The sequence below is a fragment of the Colletotrichum tamarilloi genome (assembly GCF_030869305.1).
Source record: "Colletotrichum tamarilloi strain Tom-12 chromosome Unknown Scaffold_31.1, whole genome shotgun sequence".
Classification (NCBI taxonomy): Eukaryota; Fungi; Ascomycota; class Sordariomycetes; order Glomerellales; family Glomerellaceae; genus Colletotrichum; species Colletotrichum tamarilloi.
The window spans coordinates 182966-205995 of NW_026849414.1; the positions used below are offsets into that span (position 1 = coordinate 182966).

The 23030-nt window shown below is 56.3% G+C and overlaps 4 protein-coding genes across 4 annotated transcripts in view; 2 read left to right on the forward strand and 2 right to left on the reverse strand.

Moving 5' to 3' along the window:
- The window catches only part of CTAM01_08682 (UbiD family decarboxylase), a gene marked incomplete at both ends in the record, with an annotated part of 28786 nt that extends 13677 nt beyond the window's left edge, over window positions 1–15109 (reverse strand). The window contains 2 exons of the mRNA XM_060524702.1: window positions 6–14761; window positions 14823–15109. Of these exons, the coding sequence (XP_060380649.1) occupies window positions 6–14761; window positions 14823–15109 (15043 nt within the window). The remainder of the gene's footprint in view (window positions 1–5; window positions 14762–14822) is intronic.
- Window positions 15110–17787: 2678 nt separating this feature from the next.
- Window positions 17788–18534, forward strand: CTAM01_08683 (uncharacterized protein; the record flags this gene model as incomplete). Its single annotated transcript, XM_060524703.1, has 1 exon — window positions 17788–18534. One exon carries the CDS (start codon window positions 17788–17790, stop codon window positions 18532–18534), a length of 747 nt encoding a protein of 248 aa, XP_060380650.1.
- A 1690-nt stretch (window positions 18535–20224) lies between these two features.
- CTAM01_08684 (SNO glutamine amidotransferase) lies at window positions 20225–21340 on the reverse strand (the record flags this gene model as incomplete). The annotated part of the gene is made up of 2 exons (XM_060524704.1): window positions 20225–20747; window positions 20961–21340. 2 exons carry the CDS (start codon window positions 21338–21340, stop codon window positions 20225–20227), a joined length of 903 nt encoding a protein of 300 aa, XP_060380651.1.
- Window positions 21341–22189: 849 nt separating this feature from the next.
- On the forward strand, window positions 22190–22435 carry CTAM01_08685 (uncharacterized protein; the record flags this gene model as incomplete). Its single annotated transcript, XM_060524705.1, has 1 exon — window positions 22190–22435. The coding sequence occupies one exon, from the start codon at window positions 22190–22192 to the stop codon at window positions 22433–22435; it is 246 nt and encodes an 81-aa protein (XP_060380652.1).
- Window positions 22436–23030: the final 595 nt, after the last annotated feature.

The following is a 23030-nucleotide window of genomic DNA, read 5'->3' on the forward strand; positions in this document are numbered from 1 at the left end:
AACACCAGGGATCTGAACACTCGAGCTGGGAACCAGCAGGATGACGGTGCCAACAGCATCGGTGCCCGCGGGAGCTAGAGTCGAGGTCGCCAGCAACGATCCTGCGTATGTGCTGATGATGGTCGTGTAGGAAACGGTGACGCTGGGCGCGGCGGTGCCCGTTGGCTCCAGAATGACGACTGTTCCGGGTCTATCGGTGCCGACCGCCGGGACGGTGGACGTGGCAATGACGGAACCATCATATCCGCTTGTAATGGTCGTGAAAGAACCAGCGTTGGAAGTCGTGAGAAGTAGAGCGGGATCCAGAATGATGACGGTCGCAGGGTCTCCAGAAACGGCGGGTGGAATCGTAGAGGTCAGGGTCTCGGTTCCGGTGTACGGCCTCGTAATGGTGATGCCCGGGGTGTCGATCGTGATAGGATTGAGAATGATAATAGTTCCCTCGGTATCCGATCCGGTCGGGAAAATGGTCGTCGCGGATGGGATAGCACCCGAGTACGAGCTCGTAATGGTGGTGAAGCTGATGCCCGCACTGCTCGTGGGTACCAGAATGACAACCGCGCCAATTGTCTCCGTGCCCGTGGGCAGAATGGTCGACGTTGAGGGTACAATGCCGGAGTAGCCACTGGTGAGCGTGATGAACTGGCCAGGAGAGGCTCCGAGAGCAGAGCTTGGGACCAGGACGACAACATCTCCAGGCTCGCCCGAGGGTCCAGCGGGGAGAGTGGTAGTCAAAGTGACTGAGCCATCGTAGGTGCTGGTCAACACGTTGGGCAGAGCCGCGGTGGGAGTAGTCAAAGCATCGGTGATGCTTGGGACCAAAATAACGGTAGCACCAGGCTCTCCCGAAGGACCAACCGGAAGGGTTGTGGTGAGAGTAACCGATCCAGCATAGGTGCTGGTCAGGATGTTCAAGTCTGCAGTGGACGTGGGGATGGCACCAGTGAGACTTGGCACCAGAACAACAGTCGGGCCAGGCTCGCCTGAAGGTCCAGCTGGCAAAGTGGTTGTGAGGGTGACTGAACCGCCGTATGTGCTGGTCAAGAAGCTTCCCAGCACAGAAGTAGCGCCAGGAACCAAGACGACGGTCGGGCCAGGTTCTCCCGAGGGGCCAGCCGGAAGCGTGGTAGTGAGAGTGATGGATCCGTCATACGTGCTAGTAAAGAGGTTGGGCAATGCCGAAGTCAATCCAGGAACCAAAACGACGGTAGGGCCAGGCTCGCCAGATGGACCAGCGGGGAGCGTAGTTGTGAGCGTAATGGATCCATCGTACGTGCTCGTGAAGAGGTTTGGCAACGCACTCGTGAGACCAGGGACCAAGACCACGGTCGCGCCAGGATCGCCAGACGGGCCAGCGGGGAGCGTCGTGGTGAGAGTCACAGACCCGTCGTAGGTGCTTGTGAAGAAGTTTGGCAGAGCAGATGTCGGCAAGGCAGATGTGAGACCTGGAACCAGAACAACAGTAGGGCCAGGCTCCCCCGATGGGCCAGCAGGGAGTGTGGTGGTGAGCGTGATGGATCCATCGTAAGTGCTGGTAAAGAGATTGGGCAGCGCCGATGTGGCTCCGGGGACGAGAACAACCGTTGGGCCAGGCTCGCCTGAGGGACCGGCTGGCAAGGTAGTGGTGAGAGTAATGGAGCCATCGTACGTGCTGGTGAATAAGTTCGGCAGGGCAGACGTCGGCAAAGCAGATGTTAAGCCAGGGACCAGGACCACGGTAGGTCCGGGCTCTCCAGATGGACCAGCGGGAAGAGTGGTGGTCAAGGTAACCGAGCCATCGTATGTGCTGGTGAAGAGGTTGGGAAGTCCGCCAACAGAAACGGTTGGGACCAGAATAATGGTCGCACCAGGCTCACCAGAAGGACCGGCAGGAAGCGTAGTCGTGAGAGTGACTGATCCATCATACGTGCTTGTGAAGAGGTTCGGAAGACCACCGACGGAAATCGTCGGGACGAAAATGATGGTGGCTCCAGGCTCGCCAGATGGGCCAGCAGGAAGTGTAGATGTAAGAGTCACTGAGCCGTCGTACGTGCTCGTGAACAAACCACCTGCCACATTGGTGGCGCTTGGAACCAGCACAAGTGTTGGTCCAGCAGGCAGGGTAGTTGTGATAGTGGCAGATCCGTCGTACGTACTGGTCAAGACATCCGGTAAGGCTGGAGAGCCAGGGATACTCGGGACCAGGACCACAGTCGCAGGGTCTCCCGAAGGGCCAATGGGCAAAGTGGTAGTCAAGGTGACGGAGCCATCGTACGTGCTTGTCAGCACGTTGGGAAGTGCTGGAGCCGTGATGCCAGGAACCAAAACGACGGCGGTTGGGTCGCCAGAGGGCCCAATCGGCAGCGTCGTTGTGATTGTGACTGAGCCATCGTACGTGGACGTTAGAAGGTTGGGGAGACCAGGCACAGTCGCGCTCGGGGCCACACTCGGCACAAGGACCACCTCTGCGGGATCGCCAGACGGGCCAATGGGCAAAGTCGTGGTGATAGTAACGGAACCATCGTACGTAGAAGTGAGAACATTGGGAAGCCCAGTCGCAGTCACGCCTGGGACGATGCTTGGGACCAGGATCACCGTTGCTGGGTCGCCCGAGGGACCGATAGGCAAGGTAGTGGTTAACGTGACGGAACCATCGTAAGTCGAAGTAAGCAAGTTGGGCAGTCCAGGTGCGGTGACACTTGGTACAACACTTGGGACAAGGACCACCTCTGCGGGATCTCCTGAAGGGCCGATCGGAAGCGTGGTGGTGAGAGTAACAGAGCCGTCGTACGTAGAAGTAAGCACATTTGGGAGGCCAGCAGCGCCAGACGAGGGTACCAAGATCACAGTAGCCGGATCGCCAGAGGGGCCAATTGGCAAGGTAGTGGTAAGCGTGACCGAGCCGTCATAAGTGCTTGTCAAGATATTCGGAAGACCAGCAGCACCCGTGTTGCTCGCGCCAGGTACGAGGATAACCGTGGCCGGGTCGCCAGATGAACCAATAGGCAAGGTGGTCGTGAGAGTAACTGATCCATCGTACGTACTAGTGAGAACATTGGGCAGACCGGCGCTGATCGAAGACGGCACCAGAACAACTGTCGCAGGATCGCCTGAAGGGCCAACTGGCAAAGTAGTTGTAAGGGTTACCGATCCGTCATATGTGCTGGTGAGAAGGTTGGGCAAGCCAGCGCCGATCGAAGATGGCACCAAAACAACAGTTGCCGGATCACCAGAAGGACCAATAGGCAGAGTGGTCGTAAGCGTCACAGAGCCATCGTAAGTGCTGGTGAGAATGTTGGGAAGACCACCAGCGCCATCGCCCGTCGCACCAGGCACCAGAATGACCGTAGCCGGATCCCCGGAGGGTCCGATGGGCAACACCGTAGTGAGAGTGACTGAGCCGGCATAGGTGCTGGTAAGCACATTGGGCAGGCCGGGAGCATCCGTTATGGAGGCTCCCGGAACCAAGACGATTGTCGCCGGGTCTCCGGAGGGGCCGGCTGGAAGCACAGTGGTAAGAGTGACCGAGCCGCCATATGTGCTCGTGAGGAGAGTTGGCAGTCCTGGGGCATCGGTGATAGGGGCACTGGGAACCAACACAATCGTCGCCGGATCGCCGGAGGGACCAGCTGGAAGGACAGTGGTGAGTGTGACAGAACCGCCATATGTGCTTGTGAGAATGTTGGGCAATCCTGAAGCGTCCGTAGGAGTAACGCCAGGAACCAAGACGATTGTAGTTGGGTCGCCAGAGGGTCCGATCGGAAGTACGGTTGTGAGAGTGACTGAGCCGGCGTAAGTGCTCGTAAGCACATTAGGCAGTGCTGAGGCATCCGTGATAGTGGCTCCGGGCACCAGGATGATGGTGGCGGGATCACCAGAGGGACCAACCGGTAAGACAGTGGTCAAGGTAACAGAGCCAGCGTAGGTGCTCGTCAAAATATTGGGTGACCCAGGTCCAGCCGTGATAGTAGGGACACTGCTGGGTACCAGAATGACCGTAGCCGGATCACCAGACGGCCCAATGGGAAGGGTAGTCGTGAGGGTGACCGAACCACCATAGGTACTGGTGAAAAGGTTGGGGAGGTTGATGCCAATCGAGAGGTCGATGAGCGGAGGAGTGCTTGGCACCAGAATGACGGTGGCAGGATCTCCAGATGGGCCAACTGGCAGCACTGTAGTGATGGTAGATGGACCTCCATAAGTGCTGGTAAATAGGCCTGGAAGGTTGATACCAATAGAAATATCGATGAGTGGAGGAACGGCGCTGCTGGGTACCAAGATGATGGTAGCAGGATCTCCAGATGGTCCCAAAGGTAAGACCGTGGTGAGAGTGACTGAACCACCATACGTGCTGGTGAGCACATTGGGTAGACTGGGTGCAGGCGTGATGGTAGGAGTGGCACTCGGGACCAGGATAACAGTAGCCGGGTCACCGGAGGGGCCGAGGGGCAAGACGGTAGTAAGAGTCGCCGAGCCTCCGTATGTGCTCGTAAGCACGTTGGGAAGACCAGGCGCGGGCGTAGTAGATGGTGTACCACCCGGCACTAAGATGATGGTGGCCGGGTCTCCAGACGGGCCAAGAGGCAGAACCGTCGTGAGAGTGACTGAACCATCGTATGTGCTTGTAAGTACGTTGGGAAGACCGGGAGCAGCTGTGATGGAAGGAATCGTGCTCGGGACCAGGATGACAGTCGCCGGATCGCCCGATGGCCCAATGGGGAGAGTGGTTGTGAGAGTGACCGAACCATCGTAGGTGCTAGTAAAGACATTGGGAAGACCAGCGCCAGTTGAACCAGAGCCGGGCACGAGAACAACAGTTGCTAGGTCCCCAGAAGGTCCAATGGGCAAGACGGTAGTAAGAGTAACCGAGCCTCCATATGTGCTTGTAAGCGCATTAGGGAGGCCGGGAGCCGCCGTGATAGAAGGAATAGTGCTGGGAACCAACACAACCGTGGCGGGATCACCGGAAGGCCCAATAGGCAGAGTGGTCGTAAGGGTGACTGATCCATCATAAGTGCTTGTAAGCACATTAGGTAGACCGCCATTGTTGGATCCAGAGCTGGGCACCAACACGACTTCTGCTGGATCCCCAGAGGGCCCAATGGGAAGTGTGGTTGTGAGGGTAACTGAGCCATCATAGGTGCTGGTGAAAATATTAGGGAGACCGCCATTGTTCGCTCCAGAACTAGGCACAAGAATGACAGTTGCTGGGTCGCCTGAAGGTCCGATAGGCAGCGTCGTCGTGAGAGTGACTGAGCCTCCATAGGTGCTTGTGAGCACGTTGGAAAGGCCAGCACCATTCGATCCAGAACTGGGCACCAATATGACTGTGGCAGGATCCCCGGAGGGGCCAATTGGCAGAATTGTCGTGAGAGTCACCGAGCCGTCGTACGTACTGGTAAGAATGTTGGGCAAACCAGGGGCGGCCGTGGAAGTGGGACCACCGGGGACGAGGATCACGGTCGCGATGTCGCCGGATGGTCCAACTGGGAGAGTTGTAGTCAAGGTTACGGAACCTCCGTAGGTGCTCGTCAAGATGTTCGGTAGACCAGGGGCGGCAGTTGAGCTGGGTACCAAAATCACAGTCGCGATATCGCCAGAGGGACCAACGGGTAGCGTGGTAGTCAAAGTGACTGAACCGCCATAGGTGCTGGTCAACACATTGGGCAGCCCAGGCGCCGCAGTTTGGCTCGGTACAAGGACCACCGTGACGGGATCTCCAGACGGGCCAACAGGCAAGGCAGTGGTCAACGTGATCGATCCGCCGTAAGTGCTCGTCAGAATATTAGGCAAGCCAGGAGCAGGTGTCGTGCTGGGTACCAGGATGATTGTTGCGATACCGCCTGAAGGTCCGACTGGAAGCGTGGTGGTCAAAGTGACTGAACCGCCATAGGTGCTGGTCAACACATTGGGCAGACCAGGCGCCGCAGTTTGGCTTGGTACCAAAATCACCGTCTCGGGGTCGCCAGAAGGACCAACCGGCAAGACGGTTGTGAGAGTGATTGATCCTCCATACGTAGAAGTGAGGACATTTGGCAAGCCAGGAGCAGGTGTCGCACTTGGAACCAAGATGACAGTCGCGACATCTCCAGAAGGCCCAACGGGTAAGGTGGTAGTGAGGGTTACCGAGCCACCGTATGTCGATGTCAAGACATTGGGAAGACCAGGAGCGCCAGTCTGGCTGGGCACGAGAATGACCGTGGCAACGTCTCCTGAGGGACCAACAGGCAATGTGGTGGTCAAAGTGACCGAACCTCCGTACGTAGAAGTGAGGATGTTGGGGAGGCCAGGAGCCGCAGTTTGACTGGGGACCAGAACAACAGTGCCAATGGGCAAGGTCGTGGTCAAGGTGACAGATCCATCGTACGTGCTGGTGAAGAGATTGCTTGGGACAGCGGGAGCGGCAGTCTGGCTCGGCACCAGGATAACAGTCGCCGGGTCTCCAGAAGGTCCGACTGGGAGGGTAGTGGTGAGCGTAACCGAGCCGTCGTACGTCGAAGTGAAGATATTGGGCAATGACGGAACCCCAGTATTGGTAGGGATGAGGATGATAGTAGCTCCAGGCTCCCCAGATGGACCGACGGGCAAAGTCGATGTCAGCGTGACTGAGCCATCATAGACACTGGTCAACACTCCGCCAGGGGCAATGGTAGGTGTGGCAATAGGAGAGCTTGGTACGAAGATGACGTTCGCACCGGGCTCGCCGGACGGGCCAGTAGGCAGAACAGTGGTGAGGGTAACCGAGCCTCCGTACGTCTGGGTAAGGATATTGGGAAGACCTGCAGCTGCTGTGCTACCCGGTACCAGAATGACAGTAGCAGGATCACCAGATGGACCGATGGGCAAGGTGGTCGTAAGGGTGACCGATCCGGCATAAGTACTGGTCAAGATGCCTCCAGGGGCAACAGTTGGTGTAGCAATCGGGGAACTTGGCACAAAGATAACAGTTGCACCAGGCTCTCCCGATGGGCCCGTAGGCAGCACAGTCGTCAAGGTCACCGATCCACCGTATGTCTGGGTCAGAATGTTGGGTAGACCGGCTGCTCCAGTGCTGCTTGGCACCAATACAACGGTTGCTGGATCGCCAGATGGGCCGATGGGCAAAGTGGTCGTGAGCGTTACCGATCCATCGTACGTGCTGGTCAAAACACCTCCAACAGATGGAACGGACGGAGCAGTGGTCGGGAGGCCAGGAACGAAAATGACTGTAGCTCCAGGCTCACCCGATGGGCCCGTAGGCAGCACAGTCGTCAAGGTCACCGAACCGTCGTATGTCTGAGTAAGGATATTAGGCAGGCCAACGGCTCCGGTGCTGGTCGGCACCAAGATGACGGTCGCTGGGTCGCCAGACGGTCCGATTGGCAAAGTAGTCGTCAAAGTGACTGAACCGCCGTAAGTGCTCGTCAAAACGCCGCCAGCAGATGGAACAGTTGGTGCTGTAGTAGGCAAGCCAGGAACAAAGATGACCGTTGCGCCAGGCTCTCCTGAAGGACCCGTGGGAAGAACAGATGTCAAAGTCACAGATCCACCATAGGTCTGCGTCAGGATGTTTGGAAGGCCTGCCACTGCGGTGCTTGTTGATACCAAGGTGTTGCTTGGTACCAAGACCACAGTCGCTGGGTCACCAGATGGGCCAACCGGCAAAGTAGTCGTGAGCGTGACCGATCCGTCGTACGTGCTTGTCAACACATTGCCGAGAGCCTGAGTAGGGTCAACGGACGAGGCGCCTGGAGCAGAGGGAACGAAGATGACAGTCACACCAGGGTCGCCCGCAGATCCTGTGGGGACAACAGTGGTCAACGTAACGGAGCCGCCGTAGGTCTGGGTCAAGACGTTGGGCAGCGTAGGAGCAGCAGTGATGGTTGGAGTGGCGCTGGGAGCACCAGGTACGAAGATGACCGTAGCGGGATCTCCAGACGGACCAACGGGCAAGACTGATGTCAAAGTGACTGAGCCTCCGTAAGTGCTCGTGAGGATGTTAGGTAGGCCCGCAGCACCAGTGTTGCTAGTGATGCCAGGAGTGCCTGGTACGAAGATGACTGTAGCAAGGTCTCCGGACGGACCAACTGGCAAAACTGAAGTTAAAGTAACGGAGCCTCCGTAAGTGCTGGTCAAAACATTAGGTAGACCAGCCACACCAGAGTTGCTGGTAACACCAGGAGTTCCCGGTACAAAGATGACCGTGGCAGGATCTCCAGATGGGCCAACCGGTAGTACTGAAGTCAAAGTCACCGAACCTCCATAAGTGCTTGTCAGGATGTTGGGGAGACCAGCGGCACCAGTGTTGCTGGTGACGCCAGGGGCACTTGGAATGAAAATGATCGTCTGCGCAGGGTCTCCAGCAAAGCCAGTAGAGATGACGGAAGTCAGAGTAACTGAACCATCATAAATACTGGTCAAAACATTGGGAAGACCTGCAGCACCAGTGTTGCTGGGAACACCAGTCGCGCTTGGCACGAATATAACGGTAGCTGGATCTCCAGATGGACCAACAGGGAGGACCGAAGTCAGAGTCACCGAGCCTCCATAGGTACTTGTCAAGATGTTGGGAAGTCCTGCAGGGTCAGTGTTGCTGGGAACAATGGTCACGCCCGGGACGAAGACAATAGTCTGCGGGGGCACGTTGATACCACCATCAGTAACGACCGACGTAAAGGTGACTGAGCCTGCATATGTGCTAGTCTGGATGTTGGGCAACCCCGGAGCAGCAGAGCTACTCGGCACAAAGATGATTGTCTGTGCTGGCTCACCCGATGGCCCGGTTGGTAGGATTGAGGTCAGGGTAACCGAACCACCGTATGTGCTGGTCAAGACATTGGGCAATGAGGGTGCACCGGTGGCGCCAGGGGCGCCGGTGTTGCTCGGGACGAAGATGATTGTCTGGCCGGGGTCTCCGTTGGTACCGGTAGGCAAGACAGAGGTCAACGTAACAGAGCCTCCATACGTGCTAGTCAAGACATTCGGTAGCGCCGGGCTGAGCGTGGCAGTGGGAGTCGGGATGAGAATGATAGTCGCACCCGGCTCGCCGAAGGGCCCAGTGGGCAGCGTGGATGTGAGAGTGACGGAACCGCCATAGAAGCTGGTGAACAGGCCACCGGCAGTCGGCACTGTAGCAGGTGGAGTGACTGTGTTACTAGGGAGGAAGATGATTGTGGCACCCGGCTCACCAGAAGGACCCGCAGGTAGAACCGAAGTTGATGGCACCAGTCCGCTGTAGAAGCTGGTGAGAACTCCAGCCAATGCGGTGGTCGCGGGAGTGGGCGCAGCAGTGTTGCTGGGAACGAAGATGACTGTGGCACCAGGCTCTCCAGACGGTCCGACGGGGAGCGTAGAAGTAAGAGTGACTGAACCTCCGTACGTGCTAGTGTAGAGACCGGCAGCCAAAGCCGTTGTAGCGGCGGTTGACAGACTGGTGCTGCTGGGAAGGAAGATGACGGTGCCACCAGGCTCGCCAGAGGGACCTGGAGGCAACACGGATGTCGAAGGCACCAAGCCACTGTAGAAGCTGGTAATAACACCGCCAGCAGTGGGCGTTGCTGCGCCTGCTCCGCTCGTTGCACTTGGGACGAGAACGATGACCGTTCCGGGGTCATTGGAGTTGATCGGGGCGACAGTAGTAGTCAGAGGAACTGAGCCGGTGTAGGTGGACAGGAATGTTGTGAGTACATTGTTGCCAACACCAGGAGCAGCGCCACCAGTCGAGCTCGCAATGTTGCTTGGAACCAAGACAATAAGAGTGCCAGGGTCTCCAGGGTTTGCAGGTGAAGCAATGGCCGTTGAGATAACAGAGCCACCATACGTCGACGTGACAGTAGTAAGAGGAATGGCGGGTGTGTCTGTGGGAGAAGCCAGCACGTTGCTCGGAACGAGAACAACGAGGGTGCCAGTCGAGCCAGTTCCCGATGGGAGCACAGTCTGGAATGAGGTGACCGAGCCTCCGTAGGTGGAAGTAAGAGTGGCAAACACCGCACCGGGTGAGGACGTAATAGCTGGAGCACCAGCACTGAGGGTACCAGGGTCGATGGTAGAGCTCGGGACAAGAATGACGAAAGTTCCCTGGGAGTTGGTTCCGGTAGGAAGGATAGTCGAGGTCGACGGCACGGATCCGGTGTAGGTGCTGATGAGCGTCGCGAAGTTGGCACCTGGGGTAGTTCCAGGGGTTGCCGTGGCGCTTGGAAGGAGGACGATGACGGTCCCCAAGCTGTCAGTGCCAGCGGAAGCGAGCGTAGTGGTCGATGGAACCGTTCCGGTGTATGTGCTGATGAGAGTCACGAGCGACGCGGGTGCCACAGTCGGAGTTGCAGCTGGCCCTGTGGTTGGAATGTTGATCGCAGGACTTGAAGTCGCAGGATCCTGTCCAACAGTGGGAGTCTGGATAAGAACGAGACCAACGCTGCCGCTGGCAGTAGGCAGGATAGTGGTGATCTGAGTTCCGGTGCCAGAATATCCAGTCTGAACCGTGATGAACGAGAAGCCAGGAGCCGTAGGTGTAGGGGCAACATTCGTAACCGCGGGTGAAGAAGGAGAGAAAGGAGTCTGGATAATGATGGCTCCAACGGTCTCAGTTCCAGATGGGAATACTGTGGCGGTAGTCGGCACAGCTCCCGTGTAGCCAACGGTAGTAGTGAGGAACGAAAGGCCAGACGTGGGAAGAGGTGTCTGGATAATGACAGTTCCTGGATCTCCAGCGTTCACAGGTGCCAAGGTTGTAGTCGCCGGTGCAGTGCCGAAGAATCCACTGGTCAGAGTAACAAACGATGCTGGAGCAACGGTGACCGAAGGAGCAGCAGCAGAAGTAGGCGTCAGGACGATCAAAGTCGTCGGGTCGCCGGCGGAAGAGGGAGTAAGCGTAAGAGTAGACGTGGCAGAGCCAGCAAACCCGCTCGTGATGATGACGTTGGGCAAAGCGTTTGTGACGCCGGGCGCCGCGGTTCCAACAGATGGAGTCTGGACAACCACACTTCCAGGGTTGGTGCCCGAGGGAGGGAAAGTGACTGTGGTGGGCAGAGTGCCGGTGCCAATAGTTGTGGTCAGGATGAAGCCGCTGGGCACAGTAGGTGGTGGAGGGTCACCGCTGATGCTGATCAAGACAGTCGTGCTGATTCTTGTGGGAGTCTGGATGAGAACGATGCCAACAGAGTTGGTTCCCGTAGGAAGAATCGTCACCGTTGTCGGCTCAGTGCCGGTGAATCCAGTGACAGCCGTGATGAAGCTGTTGGGAGCAACAGCAACGCCAGAGGTAGGAGTCTGGACGACGACAACTCCGGGCTGGGTCCCGGTTGGCGGCAGAGTAAAGGTAGTTGGCGTGGATCCAGTGTAGCCAGTGGTGACAGAGACGAAGCCGGGCGCGGTGACAGCCGGGTCAACGATGGGAGTCGTTGCGCCTCCGGCTCCGGGAGCAGTGGGGGTCTGAACAATCACGGTTCCGATAGTGTTGGTGCCGGAGGGCAAGACAGTAGATGTCGCCGCAACAGGTCCGCCGATGGAAATGGTGATCTGAATGTTCGGCAGACCCAACGAGATGGATGGCACAGTTACAGCACCTCCAGAGAAGATGGGCGTCTGAACGACCACGGTGCCAACCGTGTCAGTTCCACCGGGGAAGTAAGTAATCGTAGTCGGCGCAATGCCAGTGAATCCCTGGGTAGTAGTGATGAAGCTGTTGGCCGCCACGTTGGTGGCAGAGACCGAGGGGTTCGTGAACGGGGTCTGAACGACCACGAGACCAGAGCCACCGGAAGACGGCTGCACGGTAACGGTAGTGGGGAGTGATCCGGTGAAGCCAATTGTGGTGGTCTGAAGAATGTTGACCTCCACAGAAACCGTGGGCGTTTGGATCAAGACGACGCCGAGGGTGTTGGTTCCCGTCGGCGGCAGGGTGGTGGTCTGAGGAACGGATCCGGAGAAGCCCTGGAAGAGAGTCGTGAAGACACCAGCGCCTGGAGCGGCAGTCGCGGCGACAGTCGGTGTCTGGATAATCACGAGGCCCACCGAGTTGGTGCCGGAGGGAGGGAGAATGGCGGTTGTTGCTACCGGTCCGCCCTGGGTCAAGGTGATGAAGGAACCCAGGCTGAGACTGGGGATAGACAGAATGATGGTGGGCAGGTCGATGGAAATGGGTGGGATGGTGAGTCCAGGAAGCACCAAGCCAGAGTTGACTGCGCCTGGAGTGGTAGCAACACCGGTGGGCAGGGCTGTGAACAAGGACGAAGGCACCTGGACGAGAACGGTGCCAACAGTGTTTGTTCCCGATGGCAACAGCACGTTCGTCTCCACGGCGGGAACGTCGGCTGGTGTTGTGACCGTTACGAAGGGCACACCAGAGGGGAGGTTCAGCTGAGAAGCAGCTGGAGTGGCAGGGGTCTGGACGAGAACAGTTCCTAGAGTGTTTGTTCCCGTGGGAAGCAACACGTTTGTTAGCACAGCGGGGACATCACCAGCAGTAGTTACCGTAACAAATGGCACTCCGGAAGGGAGGGTCAGTTGGGGAGCAGCTGGGTTAGTAGGAGTAAGGACGACAACCGTTCCTGGAGCGCCGCTGACAGCAGGAGGAACGGTAAAGGTCGAGGGCTGAAGGCCGTTGAAGCCGCTCTGGATGGTGGTGAAGGCACCTAGAGCTCCAGGTGCAAGACTGGATGGGACTCCGTTGGCACCAGGATCCTGTGTCTGCGTCTGGCCTGGCTGAGCAGTAGCAGTGGCCAAGGGGTCGCCCAGAACCACAACCGTGCCGACAGTGTTGGTTCCCACAGGAGGGATAGTCAGCGTGGTGGGAGTTGACCCAACAGCTGGTCCGGTGAGGGTGGTGAAGGAACCAGGCAGAGCCCCTTGGGACGCCGCGGCAGTTGCAGCAGCTGGGTCCGGAGTCAACACCAAGGCGACTGGAGCAGTAGATTCAAGGCCCTGTGGGAGGACGGTAACGGTGGTAGGTTGAGAACCGCCAAATCCAGTGGTGATGGTGTTGATCACATTAGGAGCCACAGTCGCAGCAGAGCCCGCAGGGTCAGGCGCAGCAGAACTGGCAGCGTTGGTCAATGGCGTAAGGACCAAGACTTGAGAGGCCGTTTGGGTTCCCAGAGGAGGCAATGTGACCGTGGTCGGCACGGATCCGGAGTAGCCGCTAGTGAGGATATTCGGGAGAACACCTGCGTTCGAAGCCGCCGGGTTTGCGGCGGATACGCTAGGGGCGGTAGCTTGCGTAGCAGCGTTCGTGACAGGAGGTACAGCCGTAGTTAAGGCAGAGTTTCCAATAGTGACTCCCGCGCTGAAGCCGACGGGCAATTGCTCGACGATGGTGGCAACCGGGTTGTCGCCCTGAGAAGGGAGGGTCAAAGTCAACGGATCTGTGCCATTGTAGTCACCTCGGATAGTGACTAGGTTGGCAGCCAAAGCGGCTGGTGCAGTCGTGGCCGGATCATCTCCGCCCAGTCCCACGGCGACTACAATAGTTCCGGGGGCAGAAGCAGAGTTTCCTAGCAAGGGCAAGGTGATTGTGGCACCGAGACCGGCAATCGGGAGCGCGGCCAAGGTTCTGAAGAGAGCAGGCCGAGCAGTGATTGAGGGAGTCTGAACAATAATGGTACCCAGAGTCGGGTTGCCGGCGGGAACGATGGTGAGCGAGACTGGAAGGGATCCAGTGTTGCCATCAGTCGTAATGGTCGTAAAAGGGCCGGTGAAGGAGGTGATGGCAGGCTGGACAACAACAGTACCGGTCTGGCCGTTGCCTGAGGGAGGAACAGTGATGGTGACTGGTGATCCTCCCGTGTTACCGCCGGCCGTGATAGTTCGGAAAGGTCCGTTGAAGGCCGTAGGATCCAGGCTTTGAACGAGAACGGTGAAGACGCCGTCCGTCGCACCAGCGGCCGGGGGAATAGTCACAGTCGCGGGAGCATCACCCTGGCCGCCGCCAACGGTAACGGTCGTAAACGGACCAGCAGCGGGGCCTGTGAAGCCATCCGTGGTCTGTACAATAACAGTTCCGGTCTGTCCTTCGGGTGCCGGGATGGAAAGTGTAGTTGGCGTGGCTCCGGCAACGCTGATGGTCTGGAAGATGGCACCAAGAGCTGGTGCCGCAGTCTGTACGATTACCGCACCAACACTGCCAGCCGTCGGGATAAGCGTGAAGGTTCCGGTCTGGCCGTTTTGGCCCTGGATGCTCACGGTTGTGAGCCTAGCAAGGAAATCGGCCTCGCCTCCCGGAGTCTGGATAATCTGAAGCACAGCATCGGCCCCGGTCTGCGTCACACCCCTGTTACCGGGCAATGTGATGGCAGCGGGTGTAACACCGGCGTTACCGAAAACCGTAATGACGTTCTGAGGACCAGTAACAGTGATCGAGAAGCTGTCAAAAGTCTGCGCAAAGACCGTACCCGCAGATCCAGCCGAGTCCACGACGGTGAAGTTCCTGGGCACGCCCGTGGCCCCACCAACGTTGACGGTAGCAAAGATCTGAGGCAAAGCCGCAGCACCTCCAGATGCTGTGGGAGCGATTGTGACCGGAACTGATGCAGGGCTGGGTCCGGGGTTAATAACGCTGCTCGCTCCTGGCGCGGACTGCGTGACAAAACCACTCGGGTCGATGGGAGTGCCCAGGACAGTTGCTGTCTCTGGAACACTACTGCCGGTGGTGGCCGCAATGTTGGCAAAAGGGGTGAAGACCAAGTAGGTTCCGACGCCATCAGGACCAGAGGGGAAGATTGTGATTGTGCTTGCCTCAGATCCGGCCTGGCCACCTCTTGTGATGGTGACATAGGCGTTTGGAATTGACGAGACCTGGTCAATGATTCTAAGTGGTCGTATTAGCTTCAATGTCTAGGTATGAACTTTGAGAAGCTCGAAGAACTTACCTAGTAACTTGGGACGTAAGTGTTCCTAACTTGTCAATTTCGGTGACCAAGGTCAATGGAGCATTAGTGATGGTGAGGGTCAGCCCATCATCGAGTACCAGGACAGTGTTGACTGGTAAGTAGGCGCTGATGTAGATGGGCTGTCTGACGATGAACTGCACCGGCTGTACTTCGACAGATGTGATGCCGGCAGCACAGACGGGATTATCGGGAAACTGAGGCAATGCGATGGACGGCCAGTACTGGCTGGCAGCGACCAACAGGCCCAGGATGGTGTTGAACTTCATGGTGATGATGAAGCGCCGCTGCGTGATTCCAGCACGATAGTCTCAAGACCGTCCAAGACACCAGGTCTGGAAGCCGAGCAGCAGCAAGATTAACCTTAGTTGTGTAACGTCGTTGTTGCTAATCAGAGCCGATCCTTTTCTTTTGTTTCCTTTCGGAATATTAAGGTATAGTAGAGTCGTACAAGGAAATATCTGGTCGACTATTGACCATGCAGTGGCATCTCTCGAATAAGACGGGAGGCGCCGCTGTTTCAACGGGGGGAGGAAAAAGAGAAAAAAGGCAAACAAGAGAAGCGTTCGAGGCCAAAGTGTGTGGACGCCGTGAAACAAATACTAGATGTGTTTCTTGTACGACGGTCAACGAAGATGGCTCGATTGTTTTAATGGTGAGGTTCTGCTGCAGCTTGTTGCCGTGAGACTGGTGCGTTCCGAACCGACAGAATGGGCCGAAGGCGTGTGGAATGTCGTATCCTATGCGGAACGATGGCAGGATCTGTCTTCGGCCCAAGGCGCATGCCAAGCTGGCTCACAATGTCTCTGTGTGATGAGGATGATGGATACTCTACCTCGGACTCGATTGCAACGTCCAAGTAATGACGAGATGTAAGATAGGGCAGATATCGGAAGCGAAGAGAGGCAAATAGAAGAGCGAGAGAAGAGGCGAGAGGGAGGGAGAGATGGCGAGCAAATCGTGGCGAACCTGTTACCGGGCCGAGTGCCTCTCGTCGAGGATACGGCAGAGGCATGAGAGAGAGGCCAGAGCCATCTCATTCGAAAACAGGAGGATTGATGCCTCGCCTGACTTCATGGTTACCTATTCTGTGACTGAATCTGGCCGAGTTCTGCTCGTTCCGGCCAAAGTTGTGATGCTGTTCAGAAGCGATTGGTGAGAATGGGGTCTGGCGTTTTTGGAGATCTAAGACAAGACCGTCAACCGAGAGGGAACTAGAGCCGCTTCGGGAGCCCACGGCGGATTTTCCGCGCTCGGCGTAGGTGAGATGGAGAGCGAGACTGCTGTGATTGCTACTAGGTAACACTCAAGAATGCTCAGAGTTGGCCCATTGTAGACAATCACATTGTTTGTTCGTCGGTAGCGTCAGCGGTGATGGGTGATGTGGTTGAGAGCCACAGGAGCCTAGGTATGCGGGCAAGGTGAGAAAACACCTAGCTAAGGTGATTTGACTAGCATTAGACTCCCGTCATCTCAGATTCCGCGCCCGCAGGAACGACGACGGTTGAGACGACAACATCCGCCTGGCCCTATTGCTTTGCGGGTCGTCCGAAAGAGGGGAGGATTTGCTCCCGTTCTTAGTAGCTTTTCTTGCACCTTACCGACCTTACTTATTAGATGCTTAGCAGAAGCTCTCTCCGCTAGCTGCCGCCCAGGTCTAGGATGACTTGCAGCCTCCGTACGAAAGCGTTGCTGGTGGGTCATAGCTATCTGGTCGTTTCTGTGTGTGCTTGTGTGTGTGTGTGTGTGGGAGGTCAGTCAGACGCAATAAGGTGCGAGACGGTTCGAGGGAGCTGAAGTCCATCTTGACCAAATCCGTCCAAGCTTCTCCTAACTCCCCAGCAGGAGGCGTTCAATGTAGCCGAACCGTTGCTGGCTGTGGGCTACTTGTTGTGGCAGGCCCTCCTCCTTCGGCCGCCTCTTTCAACCTGCTGTGGTGCCTCTTTGGGAATATTACCGCCACAGCCCGGAAACGAACTGACGGGAAGTGGACGGTGAGTCGGAGGTCCCCCATCCCGAGGGGGTGTGTGCATTACCTAGTCAACTCTGTCGGTCTGGTCTGTGGGAGTGGAGGAGTGAGGAGTTGTTGTCAAATAACACACTAGCAGAGTTAGACCGCAACTAAATACGGGAAGGGAATGCGCGAGATCTACGCAACAGTTGGCGCGGTTTTCCCCGGGGGAGCCGTCGCGGTTGGTCAGCCGTCATCCCGTCTAGTTCCAAGACACACACCCTACAAAGAGCCTAGACCCTTGAACTCAATCTCACCGTTCCCACGGAAGCTTTGACAGTTATCTCTTATTTCCGATCTCTGCTTCTTGTTCGGATCCGGTTACCACTCGCCCTTGACCAGGACGGCCCGTGACAGTTGAAGCTATCCCAACCTGTCTTCCCGAACAAGACAAGCAGTCCTGGGAGACTACAGATACCCTCACACACGACCGCACGCGGACAGTGGCGCTGAGCGAGGCCAGGTATTGGAGTCTCTGATCAGAAGGCATCACGATCGCAGTCACAAAGACCTTGGCAAGTATGCATTCAGCCGCTCTCTCGAGCAAACCCACTCATACTGTTCCTTTGCAGCTCTATGAGGGCTTTGTGGGAATTGCGTCTGTTCCGGCCGTGAGACTCTCGAGAGGCTCTTGGGGGGGGCGTCTTTGCAGTCCCCAAGAGGGTTGGATGAACAATAGAGTTGACGCCCGAGTGGACATGACGCTCCGGAGATGGACGTCAGATGTCGACAAACGGCTTGGCGGCTGGGGTGAAGGCGGCACGGGAGGCATACGATATCGGTCCATCTTGAGATCAAGATGTCCTGATATAGAGTTTGTCCGCATTCCTTCTTCAGCCCGAGATTCCTGCCACTCTTGGACCCTGAATCCAACCGCGACAATCTTGAACCATCCAACATCAGCTCACTCCAGCTCACCTCTCGCCTCTTACAAAAATGTTGCAACTCATCTTTGCATTCGCTGCCGTTGCGGCTGGCGCAAGGGTCTACCGCAGACAAGAAGATTGTTCCTCCACCACAACGTTAGATGCCCTCACCGTTACCAGGGTTGAGCCGATCTCGATCTATATCCTCCCTCAACAACTTGCACCGACAGGGACCAACAATGATCCCTTCACCGCAGTCTATACAACAGTCTATCCCACCTTCTGCCCGGAGTGCTCTCAGGGTCTGAGGCCAGAGACTTACACCATCACCCAGACCTGCACCGGCATCACAGGATGCCAACCATCAGGCAGTGTTCTTCCTCCGGGCTTCACTACAACCCAAGCTACTTGCACCGACTGCCCAACACCATTCAGTGCCGTCCTCACTGTCCCTCAAGCGACTGATGCCGTCGTCACTTCAACCTTCCTCGAGACCATCACAGAGCCTGGCTTGACCACGACGCGCACAATCGTCCAGACCTGCGCGAGCGAGCCTTGCTTGCCTCAAATCACCAATGTCCCTGGACGCGTCTCTACCTTCGATGGTGGTCTCTTTGCCGAGCCGGTTACACAAACAGCCACAGTGTCGGTCTCAGTCACCGTGACCGACAAGTCAACTGCAACCGTCACTGCCGATGCTGATCCATCCTTCCGTCCTGGCAACTTCAACAGCGGTGCCGGACACGTCGTCTCTTCAGACAAGTCTCTTGTTCTTTGCGTCAGCGCATTTGTTCTTTTGTTGATCATGTCTTCATAAGCAAGCGAGCGGGTGGAGCGAGCGGGAAAATGTGTGTGTGCCACAGATTGTGGATGATGTTGATGGCCATTAAGACTCATGAACTCTTAGCCTGCGTATTGCTTCATGTTGCCTCTACTGCTTCTAAGGACAATACTTGATACCAATTGTTTTCAATACGAGCCTTTGAGGGCTTTTACTTTCATTTCCTTGTATAACCTTACTTCGGTCCAGTATATACCCTCATCATAGTACCTTATCCATCAAAGGATCTTCAACATTTGTTCCATTGAGTAGATATTAGATATACACAAAATCAACGAGGTCTGAGTACTTCTTCTTCAAATCAAATTCGATCATAAGATTACTTGCTCCATTTCTTGATCGCGACCATTCTGCGCATTCTTCGTTTTCTTTCACTACCACGACTACTTGGCCTTAGTTGGAGATGAATCTTTGTGCCAATACCACTAATAAAAGTTGTGTAACTATCACCATTCTACATCCGACTCACGAAAAGCCCGCTTTTGAAAGATGCTAGATCCCGCAATATTAGAGTGCGGGTAGCAATCAGATCATGAGGGTCCCCCTGATATTAGTCACATTTTGGGGTTACACGCGAATTCCAGGGTTCGAAAGCCCAGTGCCTCCCCTCCCCCGTCTGGAAGTAATATCCCGCCTTTTGGGGAAAAATAAGAGTGATCTGCGTCTCTTGGCCATGCTTCCCATTGTCAAAAGAAATACGCGTCGTCGGGTCTCGTCTGCATGTCATTTTCTGGACGATCATCTCATCACGGCCCTGTCCATCGGGTCTCGATGTGACGACAAACCCCTGTGACCCCATTGACCCCCCCAGGAACCATCCCGAGATCATGGACATGGGCACATATGGATCCGAGAGTGAGGTTTGACCTCATGCTCGGCTCTCGGATCTGCACAGCTGAACATCTGGGAGTCTTGGAAATGTCTGCATTCGTTGAACTTTGGAAGCCATCTTGAACCCTGCTGACTGGATGTCGCAGCGGCTGGAACTAGGACTGCTGATCATCTGCGATTCCGTCTGGTCTATTCTAGATTCTATCTTTACCCTTCTCTTGCGGGGCCGTTTCGCCGCACTCTTCCTCCTCCTGCGGGACCCCGGCCGTAGCTACACAGGCTATTATCTCACACTTTTTTTTTCTTGTTTACCGGCCCGTTCTCACGGGTAAACCCTCGGCTCGCGCCTGATCTGATGATGTGTCTGGATTGGCGGGAGGGTCAAATTCCGCGCAAGCCACGGATGTCACTAGCCCATTTCTCCTCATTCCATCGACAAAGGCAGCGCTACGCAAACTCTCTGCCCACCCGTTGCGACCAGGCTGGCCAGCACTAAGATCTGCAAATCTCCTCCCGTTGCGTCTGTGCGTGATGCAAGATGGCCCTCTCTTCTCTCTACTTGTTGCCAGCCGGGTGGGATGTGAAATGTGATGAGATGTGACTCGAAACTGTCGCCCCCGGTGACATCTCTGGTGGCATAATTGTGGCATAGATGGTGTATGCCACCCCTCAACGTCGACGCAGAGACGATAGGTACGCCCTGGGTAACTATCTAGGTTAATCCGTCAATGGCTTCGTGTAAATCTTTTCTCATTTTTCCTCCTTTGCGAATATGTGGCGTGACATCACTTCACTTCGTTCGTGAAGGAAAAAAAAACCGCCGTCAAGGCCCCAGTCATGCAGATGATGTCGGTGCCGCAGCCTTCATCACCTGCTCCAACCACCAAACGTGAATGCGGACATCGTCAGTGAGCTCAGGGTGGAAACTCGTGGCAAAGATGTTGTGCTGCCTCACAGCGACAATATCACCGACCGAGTCGTCCGCGGTGCTCTGGCTGACGCCCTCAGCGGCCTTGGTCTTTCGCCCTGGAAGAACGGCAAGGACCTCGACAGCCGAGGAGGCCGGCTTGTCGCCCTTCTCGCCCGCCTCGGTGGAGAGGATCTCCTCAACGATTGGGGCGCGGATGAAGACGCCAGGGTAAGGGGATGACGCCGTTTTCGTGTTGCCGTCGCCCTGCGTCAGGAAGGGCAGGTCTAGGTCCGCAACGAAACTCTCAATTTGTCGACCAAAGTGGTTGCGGTGGACGCGTACGCCCAGGCCGCCGATGAGCTCTTGGCCGCCCTTCTTGGTGGCATTTGCCTCATCAGCGAGGAGGATGGCGCCGGCGCAGGTTCCCCAGACTGGCTTACGGTCGACTCTAAAAAGAAGAATAAGAATTAGACCTTGTCTCACGGGAAAACTCTCCCCAAGACCTCCAAGGTGTTCGCAAAGAGTGAGTGAGTGCGTGAGTGAGTGAGAATACTAGTGAAAAAGCAACCGAATGAGGTGTGGAATTCACTCAATTTCACACATGACATCATGAAAGCAAACTCGGATCTTTGGAGGGTGAGAGTTGAGCGAGGTGGCTTACTTGACGAATTCCTTGAGGGGTTCCATCAACCCGGACTGCGCCGCGATAAACGAGATGGTTGTGCTCTCTCCGCCTGGAATGATGAGGGCATCGCAACTACGGAGCTCTGCCTCGGTGCGGACCTCGATGGCAGCGATCTCGGGTCTCGGGCTTGGCACCGAAGACTCGGCCGTAGCGAGGTAGACGGCGGCCTTCCGTACGAGCTGGACATGTTCATGGAAGCCGCCTTGAAGAGCCAGAACGCCGATAGTGAGAGAAGGCATTTTGAGGAGTGTGTTGTGAGATTCAACGTTGTGAATCTTGTGGCATTCAGCAGGGTTCTTGAGGATGATGGGTAGTAATAGAGTCGCAAAGGGATCCGAATGTTTTGTTTGAGTCATTTACACAGACTCTGAACGAATGAAGTCGGACACCACGCCCCGGACCGGTGAAGAGCAGCGAAAGATTGAAGGCTATCCGCGCAAGATAATTAGGATAACGGGGATTTGGGGGTTGCTTCGTCGGCCTTGGCGACAACGGCCTCGTTCAAGACCCTTGCTAGCTAAAGTAAGGTACTTTATGTTGCCCGCACTGCAGTAATCGGCGGTTTAGTCAGAGAGGTTGGCTGGCAGCCATGTAACGGTGGGCTTAGCAGTAGTTCGCCGCCGACTCGCTCCGCTGTAGGTAGTCCACAGATTGTAGACCAGGTATGTCCCAACTGCTGTGGGCGCAAAGGGCGTAAAGGGCGCGGGACTGCTTGATGTCAAGACCAAAGATCCATGCAAATGGTGTTATACTACTTGGCAGTTGATGTCAAAGACTGGCGGAGCAACGGCACAGGGAAAGGCGTCCGTCAGATGGAGGCACGGATGATGGAACTGCAGCGGCGGCGGCGAGAGAAGATTCCATGCATACGGGGCTTATTCCAGCTTGACTCTGCAGCTCGGGCGGAACAAGATGGGGCGATCTGGGTGTTGTCCCGCGCGGAACAGAAGTTGAAGGGAGCGGCATGGAGGGGGGGCCGAGGGGCATCGCTCGGATCTACATCCGATGACAACCGCTCTGCTCTCCGCCCGCCCTTCAGTCTTTGGTAACTGTCGCCGCCGTTCGGAGCATGTGGAAGATCGGTAGAAACTTATCACCAATTGTGGAGGAAGCATTTGGCTCAGCCGGGTCGCGAGTTACCAGGGTGAGATGCACATTGGTATTACGATTACATACGCTATATGCGCGCATTGTCAGAGTGACCCATGATCAAGAGAATATGTCGGGCCATGATCCATCCACAACACGAACAAGTCCCACAGCACGAATCCCTCAGCTTTCTCCTTATCTGGCAATACCAAGGGAAGCGTGTCAAGAGTCCAGACATCCAGAACTGTCTCCCGCCACCCGTTCAAACACCGGTGCGTGGGACTGGGCCGCCCTCCGCGCGCCCGCCATGGCCTACGACTTTGCCTTCGGGGGATACTTCGATGACACTGCCATTCCATTAAGGTTCTCCATGTACCGGGTCCCGGAGTAACCGTATCTTGCCTTTCCGAGATCGGGCCCTGACCCGTCGTCCCCACCTCCATGCTCGCTGCAGGCCATCCATCTCACAGAGTCGCAGTCTACTGTGCAGTAGGTACACCGTAGTCATGACTATCTGCAGACTTGCTGGGTGGTAAGCTCGGCCCTAGGAGTCCCCTACGGCCAAGTGTCGCCGCCGACTCAGTCGCGGACCATGCGCTGCTTTGCTCGGCTCGCCTAGGCGGAGGGGTTTTTCTGTACCACCACCGTTCAGTCTTGTTCTCCAAGCAAATGGAAGCGATCCGCGGGAAAGACGGGATGACTCGGTACAGCAGAAGTGTAAAATTTTTCTCTCTCCTTCGTCCAATCTTGGACCCCTCGCTGAGCATGCCGTGTCATCATCGAAGTTGTTGTCTGCCGCCATATACATATTTGCCCCCCCTTCGTTCACATCTCATTCTTGAGACCCCTTTTCCCCGGATTTCATGACATACAACCAGACCCATCGTGAAGCGGAGCATCTTGAATCCTCGTTAACCATTTTGAGGCCCTCCTTTCTCTCTGATTGATTGAAAAAAA